The 26986-nt window shown below is 42.1% G+C and overlaps 4 protein-coding genes across 5 annotated transcripts in view; 2 read left to right on the plus strand and 2 right to left on the minus strand.

Annotated features, from left to right (window-relative positions):
- Nucleotides 1-6224, minus strand: part of cwc27 (CWC27 spliceosome associated cyclophilin) — a 36935-nt gene extending 30711 nt beyond the window's left edge. Inside the window, exons 1-10 of the mRNA XM_072371887.1 lie at nt 6002-6224; nt 5688-5784; nt 5317-5429; nt 5047-5190; nt 4803-4901; nt 4612-4715; nt 2618-2687; nt 2358-2437; nt 2234-2270; nt 1976-2151 (exon numbers count right to left, since the gene is read on the minus strand). Of these exons, the coding sequence (XP_072227988.1) occupies nt 1976-2151; nt 2234-2270; nt 2358-2437; nt 2618-2687; nt 4612-4715; nt 4803-4901; nt 5047-5190; nt 5317-5429; nt 5688-5784; nt 6002-6043 (962 nt within the window). The 5' untranslated portion in view covers nt 6044-6224. The remainder of the gene's footprint in view (nt 1-1975; nt 2152-2233; nt 2271-2357; nt 2438-2617; nt 2688-4611; nt 4716-4802; nt 4902-5046; nt 5191-5316; nt 5430-5687; nt 5785-6001) is intronic.
- Nucleotides 6225-6649: 425 nt separating this feature from the next.
- Nucleotides 6650-11990, plus strand: ppwd1 (peptidylprolyl isomerase domain and WD repeat containing 1). Its single transcript, XM_072372702.1, has 11 exons — nt 6650-6819; nt 6938-7040; nt 8373-8476; nt 8598-8718; nt 8806-9253; nt 9332-9522; nt 10052-10241; nt 10325-10506; nt 10592-10673; nt 10755-10937; nt 11394-11990. The coding sequence occupies exons 1-11, from the start codon at nt 6681-6683 to the stop codon at nt 11535-11537; spliced, it is 1887 nt and encodes a 628-aa protein (XP_072228803.1). The 5' UTR covers nt 6650-6680; the 3' UTR covers nt 11538-11990.
- A 545-nt stretch (nt 11991-12535) lies between these two features.
- On the minus strand, nt 12536-19437 carry trim23 (tripartite motif containing 23). The gene is made up of 11 exons (XM_072372703.1): nt 19165-19437; nt 18405-18567; nt 17028-17149; nt 16626-16904; nt 16369-16551; nt 16071-16286; nt 15834-15968; nt 15621-15750; nt 15418-15528; nt 13373-13497; nt 12536-13293 (listed from the first exon to the last, which is right to left on the minus strand). The coding sequence occupies exons 1-11, from the start codon at nt 19261-19263 to the stop codon at nt 13114-13116; spliced, it is 1743 nt and encodes a 580-aa protein (XP_072228804.1). The 5' UTR covers nt 19264-19437; the 3' UTR covers nt 12536-13113.
- Nucleotides 19438-19902: 465 nt separating this feature from the next.
- mzt2b (mitotic spindle organizing protein 2B) lies at nt 19903-25719 on the plus strand. 2 transcript variants are annotated; one of them, XM_072372705.1, is made up of 5 exons: nt 19903-19986; nt 20172-20360; nt 20439-20599; nt 22938-23075; nt 24559-25719. In XM_072372705.1, exons 2-5 carry the CDS (start codon nt 20185-20187, stop codon nt 24705-24707), a joined length of 624 nt encoding a protein of 207 aa, XP_072228806.1. In that variant the 5' UTR covers nt 19903-19986; nt 20172-20184; the 3' UTR covers nt 24708-25719. The 2 variants fall into 2 exon arrangements, with proteins under 2 accessions (XP_072228806.1, XP_072228805.1); XM_072372704.1 differs by lacking the exon at nt 19903-19986 and adding an exon at nt 19987-20071.
- Nucleotides 25720-26986: the final 1267 nt, after the last annotated feature.

Here is a 26986-nt window from a genome sequence, read left to right on the forward strand (position 1 = left end):
AAACATATCCAACGTGGCTCTCAAAGGTTGCTAGCCAAACGTTTTATAGTGTTTACAGTGTACTCTAACTCGTATTGATGTAAGATGATTAGAATGCCATTTTCAGTAGATATCTCTGCAACAGAGCACGGAGACATCTTCGATCCCCTGTAATATACTTTCCACGTGATTCAAGCTGTACAAACTGCGTCTTTAATGAAAGAGGTAAAAACAAAAGGCTGTAAAATATATCAGATATTAGTGCGAGTTTTACACAAATTAAGCCTCCTGAATACCATCGATGTTTCACATTTCGGCATACAGTCAATAACAATTATAACCTGAGTGATGTTCACATTTTGTGTCATATTGAGCAATATCTGAGCATGTTATTCTCGTTATGGTGTATGAAACGGACCCAATCAGAGACCGAATCACGAGCGCCGTCCCATTGTAATTGTTCGAGTGGACGTCTAAAATTTCCAACATCTGATTTGCATCAAGCCGCTGCATAACAATCGGAGAATCTCAGTCTCTGCTACTTCAACTTAAGCCATTCATTTGTCAGGAACAAACTTAAACGAATTGCTTCAGTTGGTAACAAACAAAAGAAATTAGTTCATCCAAGAAGACCAAGATTTTTATTCCAAGTACAAGTAGACCGCTATCACCAAAGCATCAAACTAAATGAGATTTGCATGAAAATCTTATCAACTGTAACTCAAAACTCTTGAAGATGCAAATCTAAATTGCTGGACTATCCCTTTAATATTGATCAAAGGTGGGGATTACAGTGATTGAGATTACTGCGCCAAGCAAGTTTCTCTATCAATCATATATATAGCTTGCCAAGTTAGACCACTTTAGTCACATTTTTGGCAAGTTTCAAGTATTACTGAGACATATTCAGAATATATTAGCTTAACACAGGGGTTCTCAAATGTTTTCTTCCCTTCTTTTGAAGAAAGAAAAGTCTGGACTTCCTGACTATACAATGATTAACAATAACAGTGGAAGAAAGTATGCTGAAAAATGCTCCAAGTTGAATTTCACCTAAATACAAGGCAGTGTGTGTGTTTTTGCCACACATCTATCCCCAAAATGTGCTGCATCGGAGTAAGAAAGTAAGAAGTTTGGCAAAACAACCACTTTAAACTGACTACATGAACCCTCTTTGGTGCGTCATTTGTACATCAAAGTGCTTCTGCAAACCAACCACAAGCCCATCAGAGAAACCGCCAGACAAAACACGCATGTTTACGGGGAATTTGCTGCCACAGAGAGGCTGAATTAATATGTGTTAATGATTGTTTTTAGTTTGTCTCGGCCAAAGGGCTGTCTAAATATTCATCTCATATCCTTCATGTGGTCATGGGATGCTCGTTTATTTTGAGCTCAAGGTAGAGCTGAAACAACTGACTAACAGACAGACATTTCTATAGTCTCATATGATATTAACCTGAGCATATGAGGGTTTTTTTCCCCAGAGATACATTCTGAGATGTCGTCTTCAAGGTGTGGACTGGTGCATTTTTTTATTAGAGGTGGCAGATTAATCCATGATAAAAGTAATTATTTGTAACTAAAATATCTAAGGCTAAAACAATAAATAAATAAAAAGTCTGAAGCATCTGTTCTCATGCCACTGCATCCATTAAATAAAAAAGGGTTATGAACAAGGCTTCAGCAGGCCCTCTACGTAATCAAACAGTCCAACACTGCCCCCCTCAGGCAACCACGTTGCATTACAACTGAAGCAACAGTTTAGCTATGATGCTAAAGCAGCCAGTGACCAAGGCAACAAGCAGCTGGATCATTTACTGAATAAACGTGCCATCTGTTGGATTTCTAGGATGACTCTGGGCCTGGCTGAATTGTCTCCTGCCATCTTAAGCTCATCCTTAACCTCATGATATTTTCCACCAGGTCAAAGATGGGGGCTTAGGAAGAGATGAGAGAAGGTAACATTGACTCTGATTGACACGTGCCGTCGTACCTGCGGCTGGGCTTCTTCCCTCGCTCCTCCTCGTCGGACTCCGTTGCTTTCTCTGCACCTTTTTCTTTCTTCAGCTTTTGACTGATGAGTTCTCTCATCTTCTCTTTCTTGTCCGAGTCATATTCCTCGTCTGCATCCACGTCATCCTCGACGTCACCGTCTACCTCATCATCCGACTGGAAAAGGAAAAAATTTAACTTGTGATCATCTAAATACGACTCCATGAACTTTGCCTTTTTTACATCCTGTCCAACTTACGTGGGCTGCAGTTCCAGATATTCCTTTCCTTTTTTTCCTTTGAAAGTAGAATAAAAATGGGTTAATATCTAAAAACAAAAACAACAGATTAGACAATAATGAACTAATTAGTTATTACACAAACTTTTCAACTGCTGGAACAGAGCTCAGTCTGGGGTCATCTTTCAGAAGATCATGGCTGCTTTTGCTTTTTCCTTTAAACGTCTGAGGAAACAAACAAAATCAAGAAGATGACTTTTAGTTTTATACATTTTTCATTTATTTACCTATAATAAATCATCGAATTCTGAAAAATTCTATTTAAAGTTCAATAAAAACTTTTAACAAACATTATGCCACAATTTATACACATACACATACGCTGGTCTCTCAGCAGTTCAGTACCTGGCTGACTTGATTCACCATCTCCTCTTCCTCCTCAGCTTCCTCTCCAAATGACAAGAGACTGAAGTTCCTACAAAAATCAACATAGCGTTGGTGCTGAAGCATCAATAACAACAATACTCACTATAAAAATTTGCATTTACCGTGTTTTCCGGACTATAAGTCGCACTTTTTTTCACAGTTTGGCTGGTCCTGCGACTTATAGTCCAGTGCGACTTATATAAAAATATATATAAATTTTTTAAATGTTAATTCATACTGAGTGGCATGAACTAAACATTGCTATTTACAGCTGTGAGAGGACTCTAGGCTTGTGACAACTATATGCTAACAAAGAAAGCTAATCAAAGGAAGATGGCCAGAGCTGGAGGGACGAGTCCACAGGTGGGTGCTTGAACAACGTACTGCTGGGAGAGGCTTGGCAACGGTGCAGTTACGTCTCCACGTCCTGTTAGTTGCCAAGGAGATGAATATAAATGACTTTGCAGACGGGCCTTCTTGGTGTTAGCGCTTTATGCAACGAAACCACCTCTCTATCAGAGCACAGACAGCGTGTCAGAAACTGTCGGCAGACTTCCAAGCCAAGGTCGACAGATTCCGTGAGTTCCTTGAAAAGCAGGTAACTGAACACAACGTGTCATCGGGTCATATTATCAACATGGACAAAGTCTGTTTTTGGTCTTGGATTTTGTGAGATAAATTTCTGAATAAGTGCGACTGATATATGTTTTTTTTTCCTCTTCATGATGCATTTTTTGACTGATTGACTTATACTCCGGAGCGACTTATAGTCCAGAAAATACGGTAGCCATGTAGTTTATAGAAACACAAATCAAACGAAATCAAACCAGACTTCAAAGTTCAGTTCATGCTGACTAAAACTGAATTAGTTCAGGTTCATGAAAAATGAGTTCACATTTCAAAAATGAACTGGTTCACGTTCTTTTCTCCCTTTTTTGTTATGAGCTCCTCTGACCTCCTCCTCATTATATGGGCTGTGCAGCCTGAGCACGTTCAGACACGTCTCTGGGTTCATCCACTTTAATACTAACTCAAAATCATGTGTTTGAATGCTAACAGTCACTTTCACGACAGCGTTCTCATCACGCAGATTCTGCTCCGCCAAGCTCAATAAAACACTGGCTCTCAACACAACTCTCATCATAAACTGCGAAGCTCAATCCGTTTACAATCATCATACGCCAATTAAATCAATATACTTCTAAAAACCGTGCTCTGGTACAGATAGAGGAAGGAATCCCTGCATTGTTCTACCACATGATGGCGGGCATTTTTGCAAACTGATTAAAGCACATCAGCCAGCAGAAGGCTCCTGACAAACACATCGGTCGCACATTTAACATCACGCTGACGTAGGCTGCAGAAACTTAAGCTACGGGTGAAAGACTGCAACTTCAAAACAAAAAGCAGCAGCAAAATGGACCTAAAAGAAACTGAAAAAAAAATAGACAAGTGGTTGTTGACAAAATCTGATCTGTTTAGTGCAAAATGCCTGAAAAGCCTGCTGTCCACACCATGCTTGCTGCATGATATTGGGAAAAAAACAGCTGGCTTAATCAGTTAATCATGATCACGGGTTAATCACGTCATAAAAATGGGATAAAAAGGATTTTTCCATAAGATGAGGGCTCACTAGATTTTGTTAAACCATAATCACAACCTTGAGAAGCCAGAACTTGTTTTCTCAAAACAACAGGTTACTGAAAGTAATTTTCTACTGTAACCTTCTGCTGCGTCTATCATAAGCAATATTCTTATTGTGAATAAGAATATTCTTATTCTTATTCACAATATATGTGAAAGTTTTATTGAAGCTTCTAATGTTTCGGACACCCTCCAACTAATGAGCTGGAGGAAAATGAAAAGCCATTAACGAACCCACTATCAAACAAATCAAGCCGACCACAAACTTCCAGCAGCTTCACAACAAACTTTGTTCCAGAAATAAGGACGAACGAAGTCTGAGCGCTCACTTTGTGGCTTTTGACTGAGATTTCTTTGCGTCCTCTTTGTCCTTTTCCTTTTTTGCTTTCTTTGTTTCGCGGGGTACGATGTCATCAAAAGGAGAATGCAGAACCTGGAAGACAGAAACTGTGTCATTGCTGCGTGAAACACGGGCCGTACGACTAAAAACGTTGTCAAGAATGTAAAATCTCAGTAGTACCTCAGCAGTTCTTATCTTGTGGGCATTCAGGGGTCTTTCATCGGCATCACATTCAACTTCTGCTAATCTCAGCATGTTATAAACCGTGTCTCCGGTGACCTGTCGTAGGGTTTGTTGAAGTGAGAAAAAAAAAACAAAAGCCACATCCAAAGAACTCTTTAACATCTGCAGCTCGGAGGAATTATGATGATGTTACAGTCGATGGACATGAGAAACAGTTCATTCAACAGTTCTTCAGGTTTACCTTTCCAAATATGGTGTGTTTGTTGTTGAGCTCATCCGCGCGGCCCAGCGTGAAGAAAAACTGACTGCCATTATCGTGTGGCCCTGCGTTCGCCATGGCGACCAAGCCCCTCCGGATGAAGCGCAGCCTGGAGTGAAACTCATCCTGATAGTTTGGAAAAGATGTTGCGAGTTTTAAAGAAGCAGTTTGTTTTATAATCAGCTGTTTTCTCATGATGTTTGATCTAATTTCTATAAAGCATTACAAATAAAAGGAGGGAAGCCAACCCACCCTGAATGGGCGGCCGTAGATGGACTCTCCACCTGTCCCCGATCCCGTAGGATCTCCCCCCTGAATGATGAAATCACGCACCACTCTGTGGAATATTGTGCCATCATAGTAACCTGATGCATCGAGAAATAAAACATGCAAAAAAGAATCACAACTCTTTATTTTACAGTCGTATAATTTCATAATTACCTCCAAGAAGTTTTCAAGAACAAAGCTAATAATTTAGTAACATCTACAAGGAAATAAAAAATGTCTCCCCTATATTTTGTACACAGTTACACAAGTTTTTACCATGGAACCACAAAATGAATTCAATGGTTTGGACAAATTAAATGTCTAAAGTGAAATTTCGTGTATCGTTGAACGCTTACCTTCCATGCACAACTGGACAAAGTTCCTACATGCTTTAGGAGCCTCTTTAGACCACAACTCAATGTCAATGTCACCCGCTGAGGTCTTCAACAGGACCTGAGAACACATAAAAGAGGGAAACGTCTACGTAGCAAACGGTAAATGCCTTTATCCCATAGCATGGGACGTTTTCCCAGACAACGTAAGTATCGACACTTAGCGATCATCTGCTTAACATACAGACATTAAGACATTTTGTAAGTGAATGAAATACTGAATTTTCTTGTTGGAAATGTACATAAAAAGAGTAGGTAGAAATAAATATCGCGCTCACTTTTCCATTTGTTGGTGGTTCTTGAATATAAATGTTACTCATTCTGCCGCTGAGTTTCTGCTTTCTCTTGACACGAGAAAATTAATTATCTTACACCAACACGTAAACTGCCGATAAAACAGAAATCGGATCTCAAATATTTATTATAACGATTTTTCTTAAATGTAACAAGTATCAGTCTTTCCTCTCCACAGCCATATTGGTTGTTCATGTGAGCGCGTTGTTTACTTCCGATTACGCGGGGGTTCCTAAATTGAAATATTTATTTACTTTGTATTTGGTTAAACTAACCATCAAATTCAAAAGACTATATATGTATAAAGTAATTTACGTATTAGTCTGCAAGAACACCAGTGACAAAACAAACGCAAACGAGAAGGTCTTAGATTATAACTCCCCTGTTGTCATATATTGGTATGATCCAAATGTTCTGTGACAATAGGTCCGCGGAAACAACAATACTTTTTTTTCCCTTAACAAGCTGTTCTGGTTAAAGAGTGTGTTGGCAATTTATATATAATACGTATACAGGATAGCGAAATAGAATAGCTAATAAAGTGCCAACTCTAATCTGTTATAGTGGGTTATTAACTGGATGGATTAGGCTCGGAACTCAGAAGTCCATGAGCCAAACGGAAGCGACCTGACAAAGAAAGGACCAGGCGGAAGGTATACAGCAATGGCGGCATCTGAAAACAATGTGGAATTGAAGCGAAAAGCTGATGACGACCAAGATGGAGATGCAGGTGGGGATGGAGAAGATTCCGACTGGGTCGGACCCATGCCAAGCGAAGCCACAAAGACTAAGAAGCGAAAAGGTCGGTTTCTTTGCGTTAAATGTACCTTATTGTTGGGTCTTGCTAATAAATGCTAAGGAATGCTAACCACAGTGTGGCTAATTTCTAATTGTTTGTTTGTTTGTTTTTTTCCCCTCAGTACTCGAATACGAGCGTGTCTATCTGGATAATGTTCCATCAGCTGCCATGTATGAACGGAGCTACATGCATAGAGACGTTATCACGCACTTGGTTTGTTCCAAGTAAGTCGCAAATCACAAGAAAAGTTGACTGCTTACACTCGTCAGGGTGTCCACTAACATAACTATACTTGATTTTCAATCATTGTAAAATGTTACTTGTTGCTATCACATATTTATATACATGTATAAAGCTCCTTTTCTAGCTTTTTGTTTGTGGTCATTTTGTTAAAAAAATATTGAGATTATGACATTTAATAAGTATTTAATGAAGATGTGATCGGATTTTACAATTGTGGTGGCTAAAAGATGCAGTGTAGCAAAGAGAAGTGTGGTTAAAATCTTTAGAAATTGCCTTGAATTGATCATGGTGTTGTTGTAGCGTGGCAACAACTTTGCTGAAGTGTTGACAGGTATCACAAGTGAACTCTTAGTAGCTAACATTGACAGAAACTCCATCCATCCATCCATTTTCTATACCCGCTTAATCCGTCGGTCGGCCCCACAGAGACGAACTCTATGTATAACCCTGTTACCCCTATGCCTGCATATGGTCTGAAAATGGTTATAGAGATGTTGAACATCCCTTGAGCCATTTCTCTGTAAATCAAATGGTACAGTCTTCCTGATATTCCTGTTGCGTCTTCGTCAGGGCTCTAAACCTGAATGGGTCAGGTCTTTAAGCTCTGCAGAAGGCTGAGGATGACCCATTCATTTGAATCAGGTGCGCTGGAGCATGCAAACATGGAAAACATGCAGGGTGGGGTGCCTTGAGGACAAGGACGAGGACTGAGAAGCACTGCTCTAAACTTGTGCATTTTCTCTATTGGTTATCTCACATTACCATGACGATCAAGGGAGAGAAAAAAAAGTGTAACTTCCTCCTCCTTTCTCTCATCGTTGCTCCTGCTCATCTTTTCTTCAACTCATCAGGATCTGGGGTTTTATTCCAGGCATTACTTAAGTTAGAGCTGTCTTGTGCACAGAGGTGAAGGCTTGAAAACAAAATCAGACACCATGACGAAGTTATAAACAACGCAATAGTGGGGAAAGAATGACCTTCCTTAAAACTACATATGACTCAGCAGTCATTGATTTTCTATACAAGATGTTTATCTGACAAAATCACTGTTGATAGCTGGTGTGCTTTTATTTGAGATATTTTCACGGTAAGTGAGAAAGATCACATGCTGTGCGGTTAGCCGAATGTACTTCTGCCACTAAGAGGTAGTGGTTAATGATGATGATTTTCCCTACTGAAAGGTTTTTATGGAAAACTTTATAGGCAGGAGTAATTTAAGTAACCAAAGATCAAGATTGAAGCATGCATGCATACAGAGAAAAAACTATTTTTTTTTTCGTTTTGTCGAACATTAAATCATCTCCTTGTTTCAGGACAGACTTCATCATCACTGCCAGCCAGGATGGTCATGTCAAATTTTGGAAGAAGAAGGAAGACGAGGGAATAGAGTTTGTGAAACACTTTCGAAGTCACCTTGGTATGAACTGAATGTTTCACAACTTAATTTCCAACACCTGCACTGCAGTTTGCCAGGAGGTTCTGCTGGATACTCGTCTACATTCTGTTGAGCCCAAACCTTGTTCTTGCTGCTTACGCAGGTGTGATTGAAAGCATTGCAGTCAGTGCTGAAGGAGCTCTTTTCTGCTCTGTTGGTGATGACCAGGCCATGAAAGTATTTGATGTGGTCAACTTTGACATGATCAATATGCTGAAGTTGGGGTGAGTTTGAACTACGGTGCTGTAGTTTGTGCCTGAAGGACACAGCAGACACTGATGTTTTTTCTGCGCTTTGGTTTGTCTCTGCAGCTTTCATCCGGGCCAGTCTGAGTGGATCTATAATCCCGGAGACGCCATTTGCACCGTGGCTTGTTCAGAAAAATCTACTGGAAAGATCTTTGTGTATGATGGAAGAGGAAGCAACGAGCCTCTTCACGTCTTTGACAAAATGCACTCCTCACCGCTGTCCAAAATCCGCCTCAATCCAAAGTTTAGAGTGATTGTGTCTGCTGACAAAGCGGGAATGCTGGAATACTGGACAGGCCTTCGAAATGAATTCAAGTTCCCCAAGTATGTGGGCTGGGAATACAAAACAGACACGGACTTGTATGAATTTGCAAAGCACAAAACGTACCCCACCAGCCTTGCCTTCTCCCCTGATGGGAAGAAAATGGCCACCATAGCCTCTGACAGGAAAGTGAGGATCTTCCGTTTCCTAACAGGAAAGCTGATGAGAGTGTTCGATGAATCTTTAACAGTAAGTCGTCACGCAGCCTTCGGCCTGGTTCTTTACTGATGTTGTGAATTTGCTTGTCACACCTGCGGTATGTGTTAGATGTTCACAGAGTTGCAGCAGATGAGGCAGCAGCTGCCCGATATGGAGTTTGGGAGGCGAATGGCTGTGGAGAGAGAACTGGAGAAGGTGGATGGTATCCGACTGACAAATATCATTTTTGATGAGACCGGCCACTTTGTCCTGTATGGGACCATGCTGGGCATCAAGGTGATCAATGTGGAAACCAACAGGTATGTTGGGAAAAAACAAAGACGGGGAGGGCTTTCAACCAGGCAACAACAGAGTGTGTCTAAGAAGTAGCTTTACTTTCTAATTCTCTCTATTTTCCTAAAGAATATTGTCTTTCTTCATAGCGTATTCACATATTATGTTAATAGAGGTTGTCATTATTTTTGCAAGGTAAGACAGGAAACCTACAGTTTATAGGAATGTTGATGTTATATGATAATCTGGAGGAAAGAAACTAAGCATATCCCTGTTTTTTTTATCACATGACAGATGTTTAACCCCTAAGGATTGATGCAACCTCTTGCCTTTCAAGCCTGATGTGATGTGATGAATGTGAAGGAATATAAGTAGTTAATTCTGCTAATGAGGGAAACAGTAGCTGCTAAGCCCTGCTTTTTTTAAATATCTTTTCCAATCAAACTTTTGGTGATTTTTGAAAGAATGACTTCACATGCAGACTCAGGAAGAATTTGCCATGCCAACAAAGATGCTTCTGTTGACCCGCCGGTGTTCTTGGGTGTTCTTCACCAGATGTGTGCGGATCCTCGGGAAGCTGGAGAACATCCGCGTGGTTCAGTTGTGTCTGTTCCAGGGTGTCGCGAAGGCGATGTCCGTGGCGCCCACAGTAGAGATGAAGGCCTCCGACAACCCCGCCTTACAGAACGTAGAACCTGACCCGACCATCTTCTGCACCGCCTTCAAGAAGAACCGCTTCTACATGGTGAGGAAAGACGCCATTCATTCATTCCAGGTTTTTTTCCCCCCTGTTTCTATTTACATGTTGTTGTTTCCTTTCTGTTTTAGTTCACAAAGAGAGAACCAGAGGATACAAAGAGCGCAGACTCAGACAGAGACATCTTTAACGAGAAGCCCTCAAAGGAAGAGGTGATGGCTGCTACTCAGGCCGAGGGTCCCAAGAGAGTGTCTGACAGCGCCATCATCCACACCACCATGGGAGACATCCACATCAAGTTGTTCCCTGTGGAGTAGGTTTCCAGCCAGAAATTAGGCTTTCAAAGCACCTTCTTACATCTCAGAACATATAAAGACAACTGCTTTTTCTGTTTTTAGATGCCCGAAAACTGTGGAGAACTTCTGTGTTCACAGCAGGAACGGATACTACAACGGCCACATTTTCCACAGAGTAATAAAGGTCAGTGTTCTGTCCAATTAGCAGATGAGGAAATACTTTGAGTAAGTCTTTGTACAACAGATGAAGCTCTTTTGTATGCAGGGCTTCATGATTCAGACCGGAGACCCCACGGGAACAGGCATGGGAGGAGAGAGCATCTGGGGAGGAGAGTTTGAGGACGAGTTTCACGCCACGCTCAGGCACGACCGCCCGTACACGCTCAGTATGGCGAACGGAGGCGCCGGCACCAACGGCTCGCAGTTTTTTATCACTGTGGTCCCCACTGTAAGTTGTCTCATTCCAAGTTTGTCAATTTAAAGCCCGGCAACATCTTAACTAGATGACAACACTGAGAAATCACGTGGATAGACAGAAAACTCAATTCAGCTGTTCATTTAGTCGAGGGGTTCTTTCCTGGGTTGATGAAGAAGCATTTCAGAGTAAAGTTGCATTCCATCAAAACATTTAGGATAGTTTAACAATGGTTCCTTCAACCTTTTCTTTCATGACACCATCTGAGAGCAGAAAGAAGGCAGGATACAGGCAGCTTTGAAGTTAATCTTCATTCATTTTCTGCATTAACGCTCACACGAAGAAGAATTTAGTTGAAATCGGTGCCCGGTTCTGTTCCCCTCCTGTTATTATACTTCAGTCACTTTCATTTGGCAAAAGCAATGCTCGAACAAAAAGTTGAGGCTGGTCATTTTGAATCTGATTTTGATGTTTTGTTTCCCCTCACAGCCCTGGCTCGATAACAAGCACACTGTGTTTGGAAGGTGCACCAAAGGCATGGAGGCGGTCCAGAGGATTTCCAACTCCAAAGTGAACCCCAAGACTGACAAACCGTACGAGGACATCAGCATTATCAACATCACCATAAAGTGATTGTGTGTCTCAATCAGGATCTGTACAGGCATGTTTTGTTTTTTTTTACCGATTTATTAAAGAGGCTGCGAGGGATTCTAAGAAATAGTTTCATTTCTTTAGTTTTAGTCCATTAAAATTGGAACTCCTTCTAAAGTCCAGTAAAAAGGAAAAAAAAAAAAAGAAGCTTCCAGACAGACGGATGAAGTCTGATGGTTTATTTTACAGCATCACATTATGTATAATTTACAAAAGCCGTTATCAAGTCCACTTGTAACAAAGGTTTGAATGCGCCTTGTGCTTCGAGGTCTCAGAAAACAAACGGAAGTGTGTTCACAAACTTATCTGGAAAGGCTTTTCACACATGCATTTTTTTTTTTTTTTGTTAAATTTGTATTTTTATACATAGATACAAATAGTAAACATTACATAGCAATGAATAAAGATCACACTCAAACGATGGTTCCTCAATAACGAGGCAAGTGTCAGTGTTGGGTTTAATGTTTCACTACGTTTCACATTTTTACTGAAAGCTGATTAAAGGTGTACCATCTTTTAAGCAGACAGACAGACGCACGGAAACTGGATGAGATGTTGATATACGAATGTTTTCACAAAACTTTTTTTATATATATATATATATATATATAGATATTCTTTTGCAGTGAGGTTAATACACACTAAGAAACAGCAGGTGCTTCATTTGAAATGAAAGCTGGTAGTGAGGCAGCAGAGAAGCGGGCGACACTCCACGAAACGACCTCGCATCAAAGAAACGTCCACCTTCCCGCTCATAAATAAGTTCAGTAAACGGCTCGTAACGCAAAACTCTCCACTCAAACCAAAACTCTACCGGTGTGTCATTCAATAGTTTCACACGTTTAAAAAAAACAAAAAAAAAAAACCCCAACAAGTTCCACACAAAACTGGAGCCGAGTAGACATCAGCTGCTATTGCTTACATTAGATGACAAGGCAAAATCTGAACGTTTGGCCATCAATTTGAAGCCAGTGGGTTGATTTTTAAACCATAGCTTATATTTCTGTCCCATCTCACTTACCTGCAAATGCTCTGGATTAAACTACAGGTACATTTCTCAGGATTATTAAATGATTACAGGTGTGACAAAAACTCAAGAGATTATAGTGTAATTGTTACATGGAGCCCTGGATTGAGTTCACACATGGAGGAGGTTATGATGAGTAAATGTGAGATAGAAAGTACAGTCCACTACTGTAGCTACAGATGCCCGATAAGCAGGAGGGTTCAACAAAGGAGAACAAATAAAAGAGATAAAGTAAGCAACCAGACATGACTAAGTGCAACTTCTTAGTCCTAATTTAGTCCGTTTATTTCTGCCAGGGTAGGAGGGTGCGGATCGGACAGACTTAGAGATAGTTCCATGGTCCATGGAGTTAAAGAAGCAAGAGAAAGTATTTACATCTTTCTTTTCTTTGCCCAAAGAAGGAAAGATGAGAGGAGGAGTCAGGCTTTAAGCCACATCCTTTAAGTTTCTGAAGAGCTAATGAACCAAGCCGAGGCTTACATTTGGGTTCAGTTGTTAAGGGAAGGTATGGGAAAGCGGGGTTGGGGGCGTTTAGGCGACATCCAGGACCCCGGCAGCCACCAGCTGCCTGGAGAGCCAGTCCAGCCCCTCGTGGAGGCCCATCCCACTGCGGGCGTCGCAGCCCTGAATGTGCCAGCTCCGCCCACAGCACAGCTTGTGCAGGCTCAGCAGCTCCGTCATCTCCTCCACGGACACAGCGCCGGGAACATCCTGCGAATGCAAACTGATTATCAACTCTGCCTCTGAGAGAAGAACAAGGTTGTGGAAACTCACTGTGACGCCTCTTTACCTGTTTGTTCGCAAAGATGAGCAGCAGGGCGTCTCGCAGCTCCTTCTCGGTCAGTAGTTTGGCCAGCTCGCTGTGGGCCTCCATCAGTCTGTCTCTGTGGCAGCTGTCAATCACAAACACCACCGCTGCACGCAGCAACAGCAGTTTGGGGTTAAATGGAGTGTGGAAACAGCAGAGTTTGTGTGTGCAATGCTACGGTCCAGATTGCATAATCATGCTGGCTGTGCCAAGTTGGAGAGGGCGTATTAAGCCTTTTGGGTTCTTTTACCACCATAAAACACATATCTGAGCTGGGCTGTGATTTCCCACAACCCAACAGGCCAAAGTCAGGTGCTTTTTCTTTAAGATAGTCATGGCTCCCAGAGGATGAAGCCCACTGACTGATGATCCTGTGACTTCCTGAACCGCCACAATGAGGCTGACATCGATGGTTCAAAGTGAGCCGTGAAGGTCAAATAAATGAAGGAACGCTGTGACGTTTGCTTCTGAATAGGATTCATCCTCATAAGATGGCTGATTTTGTTTGTTTGGCCAACATTTACTGATTAGTAATTAGATCATCAGCTACAAGAGAGACTTCAAAGTTAAGGTCTTTCTGCAGCTCCACAAAGAGCAACAACTCTATGTGTAAACTATGGTGCCATCGTTCTTAGAAAAGATGGATCCCCCCCCAAAAAAAATATATAGCAATGATTTCTAAATCTCATTAACTAATATTTTATTCAAAATAGAACATAGAAAACCTATCTAATGTAGAAAGTGAAACTTTGTACTGTTTAATGAGAAATATCAACTCGTCTTGAATTTAATGGCAGCAAAATGTCTCAAAAAAGATGGGACGGGGGCAGCAAAATGCTGAAAACTAATTCTGTCCAAACTCATTGAAAACAGACTGATGCAAAGTGGAACTGGAAACTTTAACATCTGGAAAGGCTCCATCAAAGCTGAAAGGTATATTCAGGTTTTAGAGCAACATCTGCTTCCATCCAGGTGACGTCTTTTTCAGGGAAGGCCTTGCATATTTCAGCAAGACAAAGTTAAACCACATCCTGCATCTATTCCAACAGCACGGCTTCATAGTAGAAGAGTCCAGGTGCTGGACTGACCTGCCTGCAGTCCAGACCTTTAAACAACTGAGAACATTTAAAATACAACAAAGAAGACCCAGGACTGCTGAGCAGCTAGAATCCTCTATCAGACAAGAATGGGCCAACATTCCTCTCCCAAAGGTCCAGCAGCTGGTCTCCTCAGTTCCCAGATGTTTACAGATGTTAAAGGAAGAGGGGATGCTGCACAGTGGGAAACATGGACCTGTCCCAACTTTTGAGACGTGTTGCTGCCTTCAAATTCAAGATGAGCTGATATTTTTCATCAAATAGTAAAATGTCTCACTTTCAACACTTGATATGTTCTTCTATAAAAAAAGAGAATGACTTCTGAGGTTTAGAAATCCTTGTGTTCTGCTTTTAGACGGGAACAGCTTTTTGGAACTGGGAATGTATAATTAACTTTATTGGAAATGTCTTGGAGCGGAACATCAAACATCTCTGTAAAAACTGCGGCTCCATCAATTTCAAGGTCAAGTAGCTTTTTCCAACAGGAACCGGCGGTTCTATCCATCTGCGCCCTCTTCACAGACGGACAGCACTGACAGCGTTGCTGGTCCGCGCATGTAAACACGGATATAACCGTACGACTTTTTAACCAGAAAAGAAGGGAGAAAACATGGCTCATCCTCATAAAAACGTTCTATTCTTTGCATGCTAAAACAACACCACCGCTGAAATGGTTGCTGTGTTTCCCTGGCATCGTGTGACATAAGTGGAGTTAAAATAAAGAGCTGCTGTGCAGACTGATCCCTTTATCCATGAGTTTGAGCCACCAATAATTTCAGAAGTGGGTTTTAGCTCATTTCTTTTTGTTCAGCGAGAGGAGCGTCAACGTTCTCAGCACAAAGAAAATCCAAGAGCTTTGCAAACGTGTGTCATGAGTCACTGAGGCCAAAATGGACTATAAATCCAAAACATATAAAGCCCTGAACATACCTTGAGTGTTCAGATAATAGTGTTTCCACAGGGGCCTGAGCTTGTGTTTTCCACCCACATCCCAGATAGTGAATTTCAAGTTCTTGTACTCAACCGTCTCCACATTGAAACCTGGACAGAGGATGAGAAACAAGCACTTTTTAGGACATTACTGAACAGATTATATTGTGAACTGATACAATAGGCTGAGAAGGCCTTTTTACCGATGGTTGGGATGGGCTGCATGAACTCATCTTGCTTCAGCTTGAAGAGGATAGTGGTTTTTCCAGCTCCATCGAGCCCGAGTGTCACAACACGGATCTCCATCTTTGGACCAATGTGGACTCTGTTGTCCTGGAAACATAATGGATGATTACACGTTACAGAAAACTCAAGCTGCAAATGTCCGGGATGAACTATGAGCAGGGACAGTGTACCTTAGTGAAGGTGACAGGGATGCCAGCGTCCAGCTGGATGTGATCTGCCAGCTCAGTGAACTGATGCTGCTGCTTCTGAAGCGTCTCCAGCAAACAGTTGATCTCCTGCTTTGCCAGCACAACTCTGCAGTCATCCTACATCAGGATCCAAATCAACACACATCAGACTATAATGCAAACAACAGCCCTTGAATGCTCCAGTTTGTTCCCAGAGCTCATGCTTTTAGAGTCTCGCACCTGTTGAAGGGTTTTCTCGCAGTGCAGGCAGGCGGTGGAGACCTGGGACAGCAGGATGGTCATGTCCTCCTGCTGCTGCCTCAGCCAGATGAGCCTCTCCCGGACGTGAGCGTCCACCACGCTCAGCGCCATCTCTTCCTGCCGGCACAGAGTCTCGTGTAGGTCGGCGAAGTAGGCGCGCACACAGGAGCGCGCGCTCTCTGCGGTGCCCGGGACCTGACGAGTGGGAAAAGATGTTAACGCTACACAAAAAGCACCTCTGCTCAGTCTGAGAGAGAAGCCCCGTGACCTGTCTTACGTGTTCGGTGTGCGCCATGCCCACTCCGTCCTCTACTATCTGCTCACCGCCCTCGATTTGCTGCACGATGCCCACCAGCTTCCTCGAGTACTCGGACACCTCGTCTGTGAAGGTGCGGATGCAGTGGGCCATGTCCAGGATGGATGCGCGGATCTGATTGGCTTCAGACTCAAGAAGAGCATGCTGAAAAGAAACGTTGACCGTGCGTGACCACCTGAGATGGATTGAGTTGTCATGACGACGTGGTTTCCGCCTACCTTGTGTCCCTGGTGCTTGCCGTACTCCTTACACACACAGCACATGAGCGGCCCAGACTGACAGGCTTCTTCCAGGCAGACAAACTCGATGGCGTGGACCTGATGCTGCGGGCAGAGCATCTTCTCGTGAGGCTTATCAGCCAGCGGCACCCGACGGTGTTTGGCCAGCGTGCGAGTGGAGTGGGTGAGCTGGGAGCACTCGGCACACAGGTGGGTGGCACACACGGTGCAGTACATGGAGGCTGTGTGGCTCTCGTCCTCGTCACACCGGATGATACACTAGATGGAAAAATGACAGTGGGCAAAAAGGGGCAGCAGGTGTGAGGGCGACGTGACTTTTAGAGCCTTTGCACAAAAATGAAAATAAAATAAATAAATGAATAATAAAGTAAGCTCCCATACTTCTCCCATGCCTTTCAGGGCATCGTCAGTCATCCCTGACTGGTTGGTGGCTCCATTCTGGAGTCGCTCCAAGAGTTCAAGCAGAGCAAAGTTCTTCTTTAAACCCCAAACCCCAGAATCACCTAAGCAGGAGTGAGGAAAGAGTAAACACATTTCAAGGCAAAATGACTGAAAAGATTGAGTGCAATGATCCCATCCTTTCAGTCAGCTGGATCACAGATTTCTGCAACAAAAAAACATGTTTTCCTGCAGCCTCCTGGGTGACAAATTCCAATTCCAAAACAACTCAACAAACACACAACAACACAAAAGTACTAACAGTGCATTCCGGTTAGAGTAAATTCACTCTAACCAGAATGTAGGAAGTGTTTTCTAAGATATCAATCAGAGGTTACTTCACTGTGCAATACTCAGAGAAACTGCAAAGAAACCCAAAGAGCTACATCTCAGACTCTACAGGCCTCAGTTAGCATGTTAAAGGTTAAAGTTCATGACAGCACAATTAGAGAAATACTGAACAAATATGGCTGTTTGGAAGGGTTGCAGGAGAAAGCCTCTTCTCTCTAAAAAGAACATGGCAGCACAGCTCAGGTTTGTAAAGCTGCATTTGAACAAACCACAAGACTTCTGGAACAATGTCCTTTGGACAGACCAGACCAAAGTGGAGATGTTTGGTCATAATGCACAGCAGCTCGTTTGGAGGAAACCAAACACAGCATATCAGCACAAACACCTCATACCAGCTGTCGAGCACGGTGGAGGAGGGCTGATGATTTGGGCTTGTTCTGCAGCCACAGGACCTGGACACCTTGCAGTCATTGAGTCCACCATGAACTCCTCTGGATACCAAAGTATTCTAGAGTCAAATGTGAGGCCACCTGTCTGACATCAACAGAACAATGATCCCAAACACAGCAGCAAATCTACAACAGAATGTCTGAAAAAGAAAAGAATCAAGGTGTTGCTGTGGTCCAGTCAAAGTCCAGACCTCAAGCTGTGAGAGAGAGAGAGAGCTGTGCATAAACCAATGCTGCAAACCTCAATGAACTGAAGCAATGTTGGAAAGAAGAGTGGCACAAAGTTCCTCCACAACCATGTGAGACTGATGACATACAATTACTTCAACCTATTGCTGCTAAAGGTGCTTCTACAAGCTGTTGGATCATGGACCATTGATGGTTTTTCCACACACTGCTTCTGCATTTTGGATGCATTTGTGTTCAATAATGACACAGTGTCACTGTAATCCGTCATGTTTTCATACATAAAACCTTAGAACTGCAGGAGGGTGGACCTTCTTCCCCACGACATGGAAAACCAGCATCAAGATGAATGCAGCGGCGACAGAAAAGTTTCACATCGCTGTAGTGAACTCACCCAGCTCGGTGACCTGTCTGTCGAAGGGGCAGCGGACCGCTCTGCCATGGAGGGGCAGCCGGGTGAGACAATCATGGCACACTGTGTGACCGCAGAGCAACAGACGAGGGACCTTGTCGCCTTGGAGAGAGAAGACGTCCTCACAGACACCGCACTCCAGCACCTGTAAGCCAGAAAACACGTTGATCCCCTGTCAGACCACCACTGCTGCAAGGTGACTCCTGCAGTCAGAGGGATGAAACACTTTCCAGCTGCAAATTTTTGAACTGCTCAATAAGGGCTGTGAGAACGACGAAGAGTCAATTGGATTAAGTGCCTGAACATCTCCGAGTGCTGCTCTTCTCTTTCTTCGCGTGGCCTATAAACAAATGCAAAACAACAAGCAGCTCCTTCCTTACGCTCAGGATGCAGCGACTTTTAAATCCCTTCACCGAGCTTTACTTCCAAACAGCGGCAGTGATCCAAAGCTAGCGACGGTAGATTCAGCTCTGTTAGCACGCTACTTGCACAAACACCAGACTTAAAAACAGCCAACTGTATTCCGAACTAAGTCAGTAACGATCTCCGTGTGATAAAACGTTGTTACGTAGCTCTGATCTAATTCAGATTTAGGTTTAGCATCCACCGCCACCACGCCAACGCAGCAGCATTCGTCTCCAACCAGAAGCCATGAAGGCGAGCCCTGCATTCGACTATCACGCAAGCTAACTAATCGCATCAATCACAATCGCGCTGTGGATTTTAGTGACATTATTACAACCTTGACGGTGCCTCCATGAGCTCCCCTCCCGTGTCGGAGACAGGGCTCCATCGTCGCTACGGCGCAATGCTTGTTTATTCCTGCTGCAGCAGCGGCCATTCTTGGACGACAGCGCAGAGGACTGAGCAGGCGTTGAGAGGACAATCCCCCCCAACTACTTCCGGTTTCGTTCGGCAAGTCCTCTTAGCCTACAGAGCTGCTGTTACCACTCTTTAATGTCGCAGACTTTGGAGTCTGAATATCATAATATGAGCATAGTATGACTATAAGACGCTGATATTCGTAGTTATAATTGCAAAGACGTACAGATTTTTTTCACTTTCATGTACTTCCTCTTATAGTGCGCGTGCGCAGTAAAGTAAGAATATTTTTAACCGTTAATATTCTAGAAAAGATGACAGATGTCACTTTGTGGAAATATTTTTTTTTACCAACTAGTAAATTCAGAATCTATTTATGCTGTCAAACGTAAAATTTTGAAATCACCGATTGAAAGTTGCTGCTTCAGAAAGACTGTGCTACCTTAACAAACGTTCAACAGAGTTAATACATCATTTTATAGTTGTTTATGTTTACTGTCACAGCTCTTCAAATGTAGTGGTTATTTAAAGTAATATGTTAGGTCTAAACAATTGACCATAGTCTAAAACCCACACAAGTACTTGTTTGTCTAACGCTTTTGTTGGCGTTTAAAGGGTCCTGACTACATATCCCCAAATTCCCATGCTGATGACGTATTTTTGGCGCGTCTCATTTACCAAGCAGAGGGAATTGTTGTGGTTGTAAGCGACAGTTTACGCGCTCATTACTTCGACTCTAACGGTAGGAATTTTTGGTTTGATTAAAGCAGTTATTTTTGATGATCACTAGTTCGGCGTATTGTGTTACTTTAAGCTCATATTTGAAGGTGAGGTTGAATTACGCTGTATTTTGAGTCTGGGTAGGTAACACTAAGGTAGTCTCTATATAACTTATCGGTTCAATTTCTTTTCTCACCTCTTTCTTAGGGGTACATTAGTGATGTCTCAACAGCCACAACAGACGGTACCCTCCGCCCCTGACTCCCCGGCGCTGGTAGTCACGACAAACGTGCAAAAATATGCCATGAAAAAGAAGAAAGTCCTCAATGCTGAAGAGACCGAGCTGTTTGAACTGACACAGGCTGCAGGCATCACGGTGGACCAAGAGGTTTTCAAGTGAGTGTAGCAGAGACCTGACTGTGGTAGTTTATGTGAAGGAACACGCTGATTTCACATTTCTTCTTGCCCTGTTAGGATCTTAGTGGACCTGTTGAAGATGAACGTGGCCCCTCAAGCAGTCTTCCAGACTCTGAAGGCAATGTGTGCCGGCCAGAGAGTAGCTGAAAGCTGCGTCGGGGAGGCTTCAGCTGCCCCCCACACAACAAGCATGACCACAGCTCCCACAGAGGCCAGAGGTTAGTGTGTGGTGCAAACACTGTCCCCAAGTCTTAAGATGATAATTGACACCTTTTTTTAAGTTAAAGGTGCTGTTCAGGTATATAGATCTTCACACTTACTGTCTCGGACCTTGTTTAGAAAAAATACTGTAAAAATACGATTGTCCTTCCATGTTCAAGGCAGAGTCATCTTATCCTGCCAGCTGTGCATCATAAAAGACCACTGGATGATTAATAGTTCTGTTGAAAACCTTGGTCCACCCCTAATTTTTTTATGTTTCGCTTCCAATTAGCCTGACCCTTGTCAATCTTTTAAAGCGGTATTCAGCAATGGCTTTCTGAAGGTCTTTCAAAGTTGTTCTTTGGACATAAACTGCTCTTTACTCATTTTCAGTCCAGTCTGAAAACTTAGAGGAATGTGTTTTTAGTTTGTTAAGCCACTGAACACTGACCTATGAATCTTTTAAGCAATGAGAGGGCACCTAAATCAAGGGATGAACCGGTGTTGTGTCGATACATAACTGACAACCTAAAGAACCAGTTTTAAATTATATCTTTAGGCACTTTGTTACCAGCAGTCTGTCACAAAGACATATAATTTGTTTCCCATTTCTTTAGTTTCATCTATGAAAAACGCTAACACAGTTTGACTGACAGAAAATAGTATTTTTACTCCAACAAGGTGATTCCCAAAGAGTTATTATCTGAAAACTTGGCATATCTCAGCATGGTGTGCAGTGTGTCCTTAAAACATTTGAGGAAACTGGACAAGTGGAGGACAAAATAAGAAGTGTCAGGCCTAAAAAACTATCTACAGCAGATGAACAGGATCTGAAAGTGATGTCCTTAAGAAAGAGGAAAAAATCCAGCAAAGACCTGAAACAGGACCTGAGAGATGCATCTGGACCTTCAGCTGATCCATCTACTGTTGGACCAAGCCTCATCAGAAATGGTCTCCATGGAAGGGTGGCTGTCAAGAAGCCATTCTTAAGGAAGGGAAACAGGGAGAAAAGGCTGAGCTATGCCAAACGACACAAGAAGTGGACTGAAAATCAGTGGCAACAGGTCTTATTGTTCAAACTGTATGCACTGTTTTTATTTACATTTCTTTGGTTGCACATGCTTTGAGAAATTGCTTTACCTGCTCTCTGTTTTTCTGGCAATTTATAAAGAAATGAGGGATGGCTCAAAACTTTTACTCAATATAAAATAATGTAATAAAATAATATAATATAATATATAATATAAAATGTCAGATCGATTTAACCATTAACAAACATCACTTTAATGTCTGACATTCTGAGTGAAAGCCATTCAAACAATGATAATGGCATCATTTCCAAAGTAGCTTAAGTATGTCTTTTAGAATGATCTTGTGCTAAAACAGAAAAAAATCCGGAAAAAAATACAGTTTGATACATTTTCTGGTTTTAGTTATCAATTAGTTGTTGCACGTTTTGTCACGTAATGTCTTGACTCTGTCACAGGTGACTTTAAACAATTCTAAATCTTCCAAACCGACATGTTACTTTGTCTTTTGCATTTGAGACATGTAAGAAAAGAGAAAAACAAAACCCAACAGAAGATATCACTCCACATTCAACATTCAGGACTAACAAACCTGATAGTTTAGGTTTACAAATACAACACAATGTAATTTCTTTATTTTTTTTTACTATGTCCTGATACATATAACCCCAGGACTGAAAGGGTGTCTTATCTTATTCACCTGGCTGTATCTGTGTTATTCTAACTGTCAAAACAGTGAAATGTACCTCATGCGATGCACCTTTGCCAACACAGATCTCTAGATTTGTGCTTGAGAGGCTTTGTGTTTGTTGGGATGTCTTTCTGGAAAGCACAAGAGGGCCAAGAGCTCATGTCCTTTGCTCTGGCATAAAGCATCTGGCTCCTCTCCTGTTCAAACAAGTGTGATCTGTTTTTTAGGATTAGCACTGTTCTGTTTTGTACAAAGACATCTGGGTCTGTGCTTGTCAATAATGCCTCTTGGAGCTCATATGGGTTGATAAATGATGAACATGGAGCATTTGTCAGGTGATGCCAGGCTACAGAAATAAGGATGATGTTTTTTTTTCTCTGGTTCTCCCTTTTCAAACCTGTGAAATATTCTCATTCTTCATCTTCAGTTCTGTACATGCTGCAGTAGTGGTTCTTGCACTCCTTCTTGCTAACTCCCCTCCTCTTCACTTCACCCCATATAGAGGTTTTTCTTCTTATATGGAGGTGAACTGAAGAAAAGCTGATCTTCAGTGTGCACATGTCGTACGTCTTTCTAATTTCTTTCCTATTCCACATGAATTCTTTCTTTTCTTCCTGTGCCTTTTGTTTCCTAAAGAAGAGGAGTCGTTGGTCTCTGGAAAGAGCCCCAAGCCTCCTGCAGCTCCCTCCTCAGCGTCGGGCCCCAGAGCCACAAGGGTCAACACTAAGATTGTGGTCTACGGACCCCAAGATGCTAGCTCCTCTCACTCTCAAGGTCCCCTCTGCCACACTGCCCCCTACGCCTCCATCTGGCCTTCCTGCTTGCCTTTTCTTAGAACCAGAAGTGCTTTTTGTGCTTGCGATATGGACCTGGCTTTCCTCATCTCATGATTATGCTGAATGGAAACTGTGTGCATATGTTTGTACATGCATGCGTGTGTGGTGTAGAGTAGAGTGTGCCCTTTCGGGGGGCTTTCATATTCAAGTGGACATATTCACTGTGAAATTGATTCTTTTGGTTCGTTTTTAAGTGGCTAGAAAGTAAAATAGAAATCCAAATTTTAGGAGTAAGAATAAGGCTTTAAAAAGTAATTCAGTAGTTTTGAAACTCAAAATGATTGTCACCACCAAGTTAATGTTATTCTTTTCTAAGCTGTGGGAACAGCTTCAAGAGGAATACTGAAGTGGCTCATACAGGATGCACCATTTAGCATCCCTGTTCTTTCCTTCCCTTAAATGAACCGATTATTACTCGTGTTTCAAAGCTACGCCTCTTTTAAAGGCAACCAGGGCTCACTGTTCAAGTTAAACACTGAAAAATCCATCAGAGGAGCAATTATTACAACTATAATCACTTATAATCTAATTCTAAGTAATATGTATGTAGTGGATCTGTGAAGATGCATCAAAGTGGTTAAATTTATATCAAAATTAGCAGAAAGGAAGACTGTTGCTGACGTTTAGCCACTGGAAATGATGGAATTACCAGTCGTGGAGGATGTTCACTAACCTTTTTTATTGTTTTTTAAAGCGAAGAAGAGCTATAACACAAAATATTTTTATTTGATATCTGACAAAATTAGGCTTTTTAGGAAGTTACTTCAAAGAAATCTAGGTAAAATTCTTGCAATTCCTCTTTTTTCCACATGAATTAGTGGAGAAAATGCTGAAAAAATGATGGAACAACTGTAATAAACGGCATATCTTAGAGAAAAAAACCCTGCACAAATCTACATAATAGTTAAGAGAGGGTGCTTGATGAGCCCCGACAAAAGTCAGTAAAAACAGTGGTGAGGATTCTAAAACTCTTCTTAAGGTTATTCAACTCAGAGCGTGGCAAAATCTGTTTATTTAAGTACAAAGAAAATGGGATTTGACTTAAATTCAGCGAACATTAGTCATAAAAAGTGTGTTTTATTGTCATTATTATTTAAGTATTTACAGTCTTAATTTAAATCACTTGAGACACTGTTATCAGATTTCATTGCTGCTAAAAGCACTTTCTTTCCACTTTATGGGTCTCAGTCCTGTATGCGTCGCTTGTGTGCTTCGTTGTTAATTATATTCTAAAAGAAGGTAAGAAAACAAACTCTTCCACGCCTCGACTTCACTTTGCATCGTGTCTCTGTCCCTCTCATTGCCATTTCTTCCCCCATAAGCGTCACGTTGCTTGGATGCCTTAAAACGACAGTCATCTAACACTCATCTAAACTCCATCTCCACCTTTAACCTGGAGTGTGTTTCTTGCTTTGTTTCAGCTGTGCGCAGTAAAGCTGGAGCGAGTCACGGTGAGAAGAGCCGAGAGGCCTCCAGCCAGAGGGTGCAGCGGCAGCCCAGCGCCACTAGAGGGCAGAAGACCAAGAGCTCAGGCAGCAGTAGCTCCTCGTCACAGATCAACTCCACATAATATTCAGGTCAATGTGAGGCCGTGTGTAAATATTTAGGTTACATTACATCTAATTTATGTGTGTTTAACTGTGTGTGTCCACTTCCTTTTTTCATTTTAGTACAATTTTGGTTTTATGTGCCTTGGGTTTAAGATAACCGTTGTCTCCACCTCCTCTATATCAAGAGATGTGACGGCACAAAAGAATGCCAAAAATTTAGAAACGATATCTGAATGATTCTGGATAGTTTGCAGCAGGAACTTGTTCTGTGGCCAGATGAGATACAGTCAGAGGGTCAAAACACTGACCGCCCACTCCAGCAGGGTTTACCCATCACAGGGCCTGGTTTGACATTAGTCTTGGCAAATAAAATGAAAGCAAGATACATGGTGCTGATGTTACCTTAAAAGTAAGTTTGTTTCTTATCATTTAGAGCAGTTTTTCTGCTGTGGTCGAAAGGGCTCAGTGCACCTTAGCTTAAGAAAGCAAATGCAAATGAACGCTTGTGCTGCAAATGAAGGACACGTTTTTTTCCTCAGTGCAACCATGGGGTAAAAACACTCTGAGAGCGGCACAGAAAGTGTTTCAGGGGGCACAGAAAGGGACTGAATTGGGACGTGACTGTTCTGCAGTACTTTTATTGTAATTTAGGTCAATTTTTTCTTTTTTCTGTTAAGTTTTAAAATCTTGAGTCACACGAATGAGATGTTATTGCAGACTGCTGTTAAACCAGCCTGCTCATTAGAATAATCAGTCTTTAAGGGGGTGACGTTGTATCACAGATCGCTGCTTTTGTTGTGAGTTTTTGCCGCCTGTTTGCATGTATTTATTTACATGATGTTTTATTAGCAGCAGGGTTTACCTGTGCTTTCATAAGGTTTCAGTGACTTAAGTTCTCTCGGCCATCATACCGGCCCTTTAAATTGTCTCATTGGGGTTCTTGCAGATATCAGCGTAAACGGGTAAAGACAAATATTTTCATTCAATTTTTTTTTTTCAATTTTGTTTTGTGTTCAAGTGTGATCATTTTATACCATCAATAAACTGAAACTATTCCAACAACAACAGACCAGAGTCGCCTCGTCTTGATGAGACACGTCACTTTTCTCAGTTTTTCTTTTAATGAAAAAAAGCAATAATCAATTTAATAGATTGAAATTGAGGCTGCGGCACAGGAGTAAAGTGGATCTTCCACATCCTTAACTCGTCCTTTTGCACTGATGTGTCATTGTGTGTGAATGTATGCGCCACAGAAAAGCTGCATACATATGCAAATGAACAGCTGAATGTGACTCGTAGTGTAAAGCGCTTTGACTGGTCGGAAAAGGCCTTTATATAAACGCAGTTTGTTGACCATTTAATGAAAGACTGTGCAGATATTTCTTGCTCTAACAGTTGAGCTGCTGGTCGTCCGAGTCCAGAGGTTGAAGATGAATGCAGTGAAACTTCACCTCCGTCACACACGGGTTAAAAACTGCACGGTGGCATTAAACATCCAAGTAAGGCCACAATAACAGATCTCTGCTTTGCACGTCAGCATTGGTGGCTTGAATAGTGAAGACTGCAAAGGATAGATGGAAAAGTGAATGCAGAGGATGACCATGCTGCATCTTTATTGTATTTGTTTTGCAACGTTTTTTTCTTGTACGCCTTCCTCGGAGAATCCAATCCAAGCTCTTACTGAAGACTGTACAATGAGAAAAGGCAAAGAACACTTGCCTCTTTCTCTCTTTGTTGGTTGCAGACAGTTCCCCTGAAGATCTCGGCATAAAGCCTCTTCTTTCTCTTGCTCTGTACAAGTAGCTGCTCTGGCCTTCTCATCTTAAATGGCTGATAATACAACAAGAAGCTGGAGGAATGCAGGTTCCTCTCTGATTTGAGTGTCACTGACAAGAATGCTGTTGATCTTATTCTGGCATGCACCTATTGATTTTTCTTTTTTGTCTTGTGGCAATGAGGTGAAGTGCAGACAAGCATAAGCGGAGGAAAATATGTTTTATAAGTATGGAATTTGATTTTTGTTAATCTTTAGGTGGTTTTGCTTCTATCACACGGGGGCAGTAGAGGCACACTGCAATTAACGCCGTCGCCCTTCTTCTTTAAATTGTTTTCGGCTTTTTCATAAATCGTCTCGTGGTGTCATGAATGAAACTGAGTCTGAAATATGCATCTCTTTTTTTTTTTGTTTTTATTTTGGTCATTCACAAACGCAACGATAGCTCAGAGATGAAGGGCGCGGGGAGAAGCCGAGAGGGGAGACACCGAGGCAGGCTGCGGGGCTTTATGTGGCCGCAGGGTT

Source organism: Leuresthes tenuis, unplaced genomic scaffold (genome assembly GCF_036924035.1).
Source record: "Leuresthes tenuis unplaced genomic scaffold, fLeuTen1.0.hap1 SCAF_19, whole genome shotgun sequence".
Classification (NCBI taxonomy): Eukaryota; Metazoa; Chordata; class Actinopteri; order Atheriniformes; family Atherinopsidae; genus Leuresthes; species Leuresthes tenuis.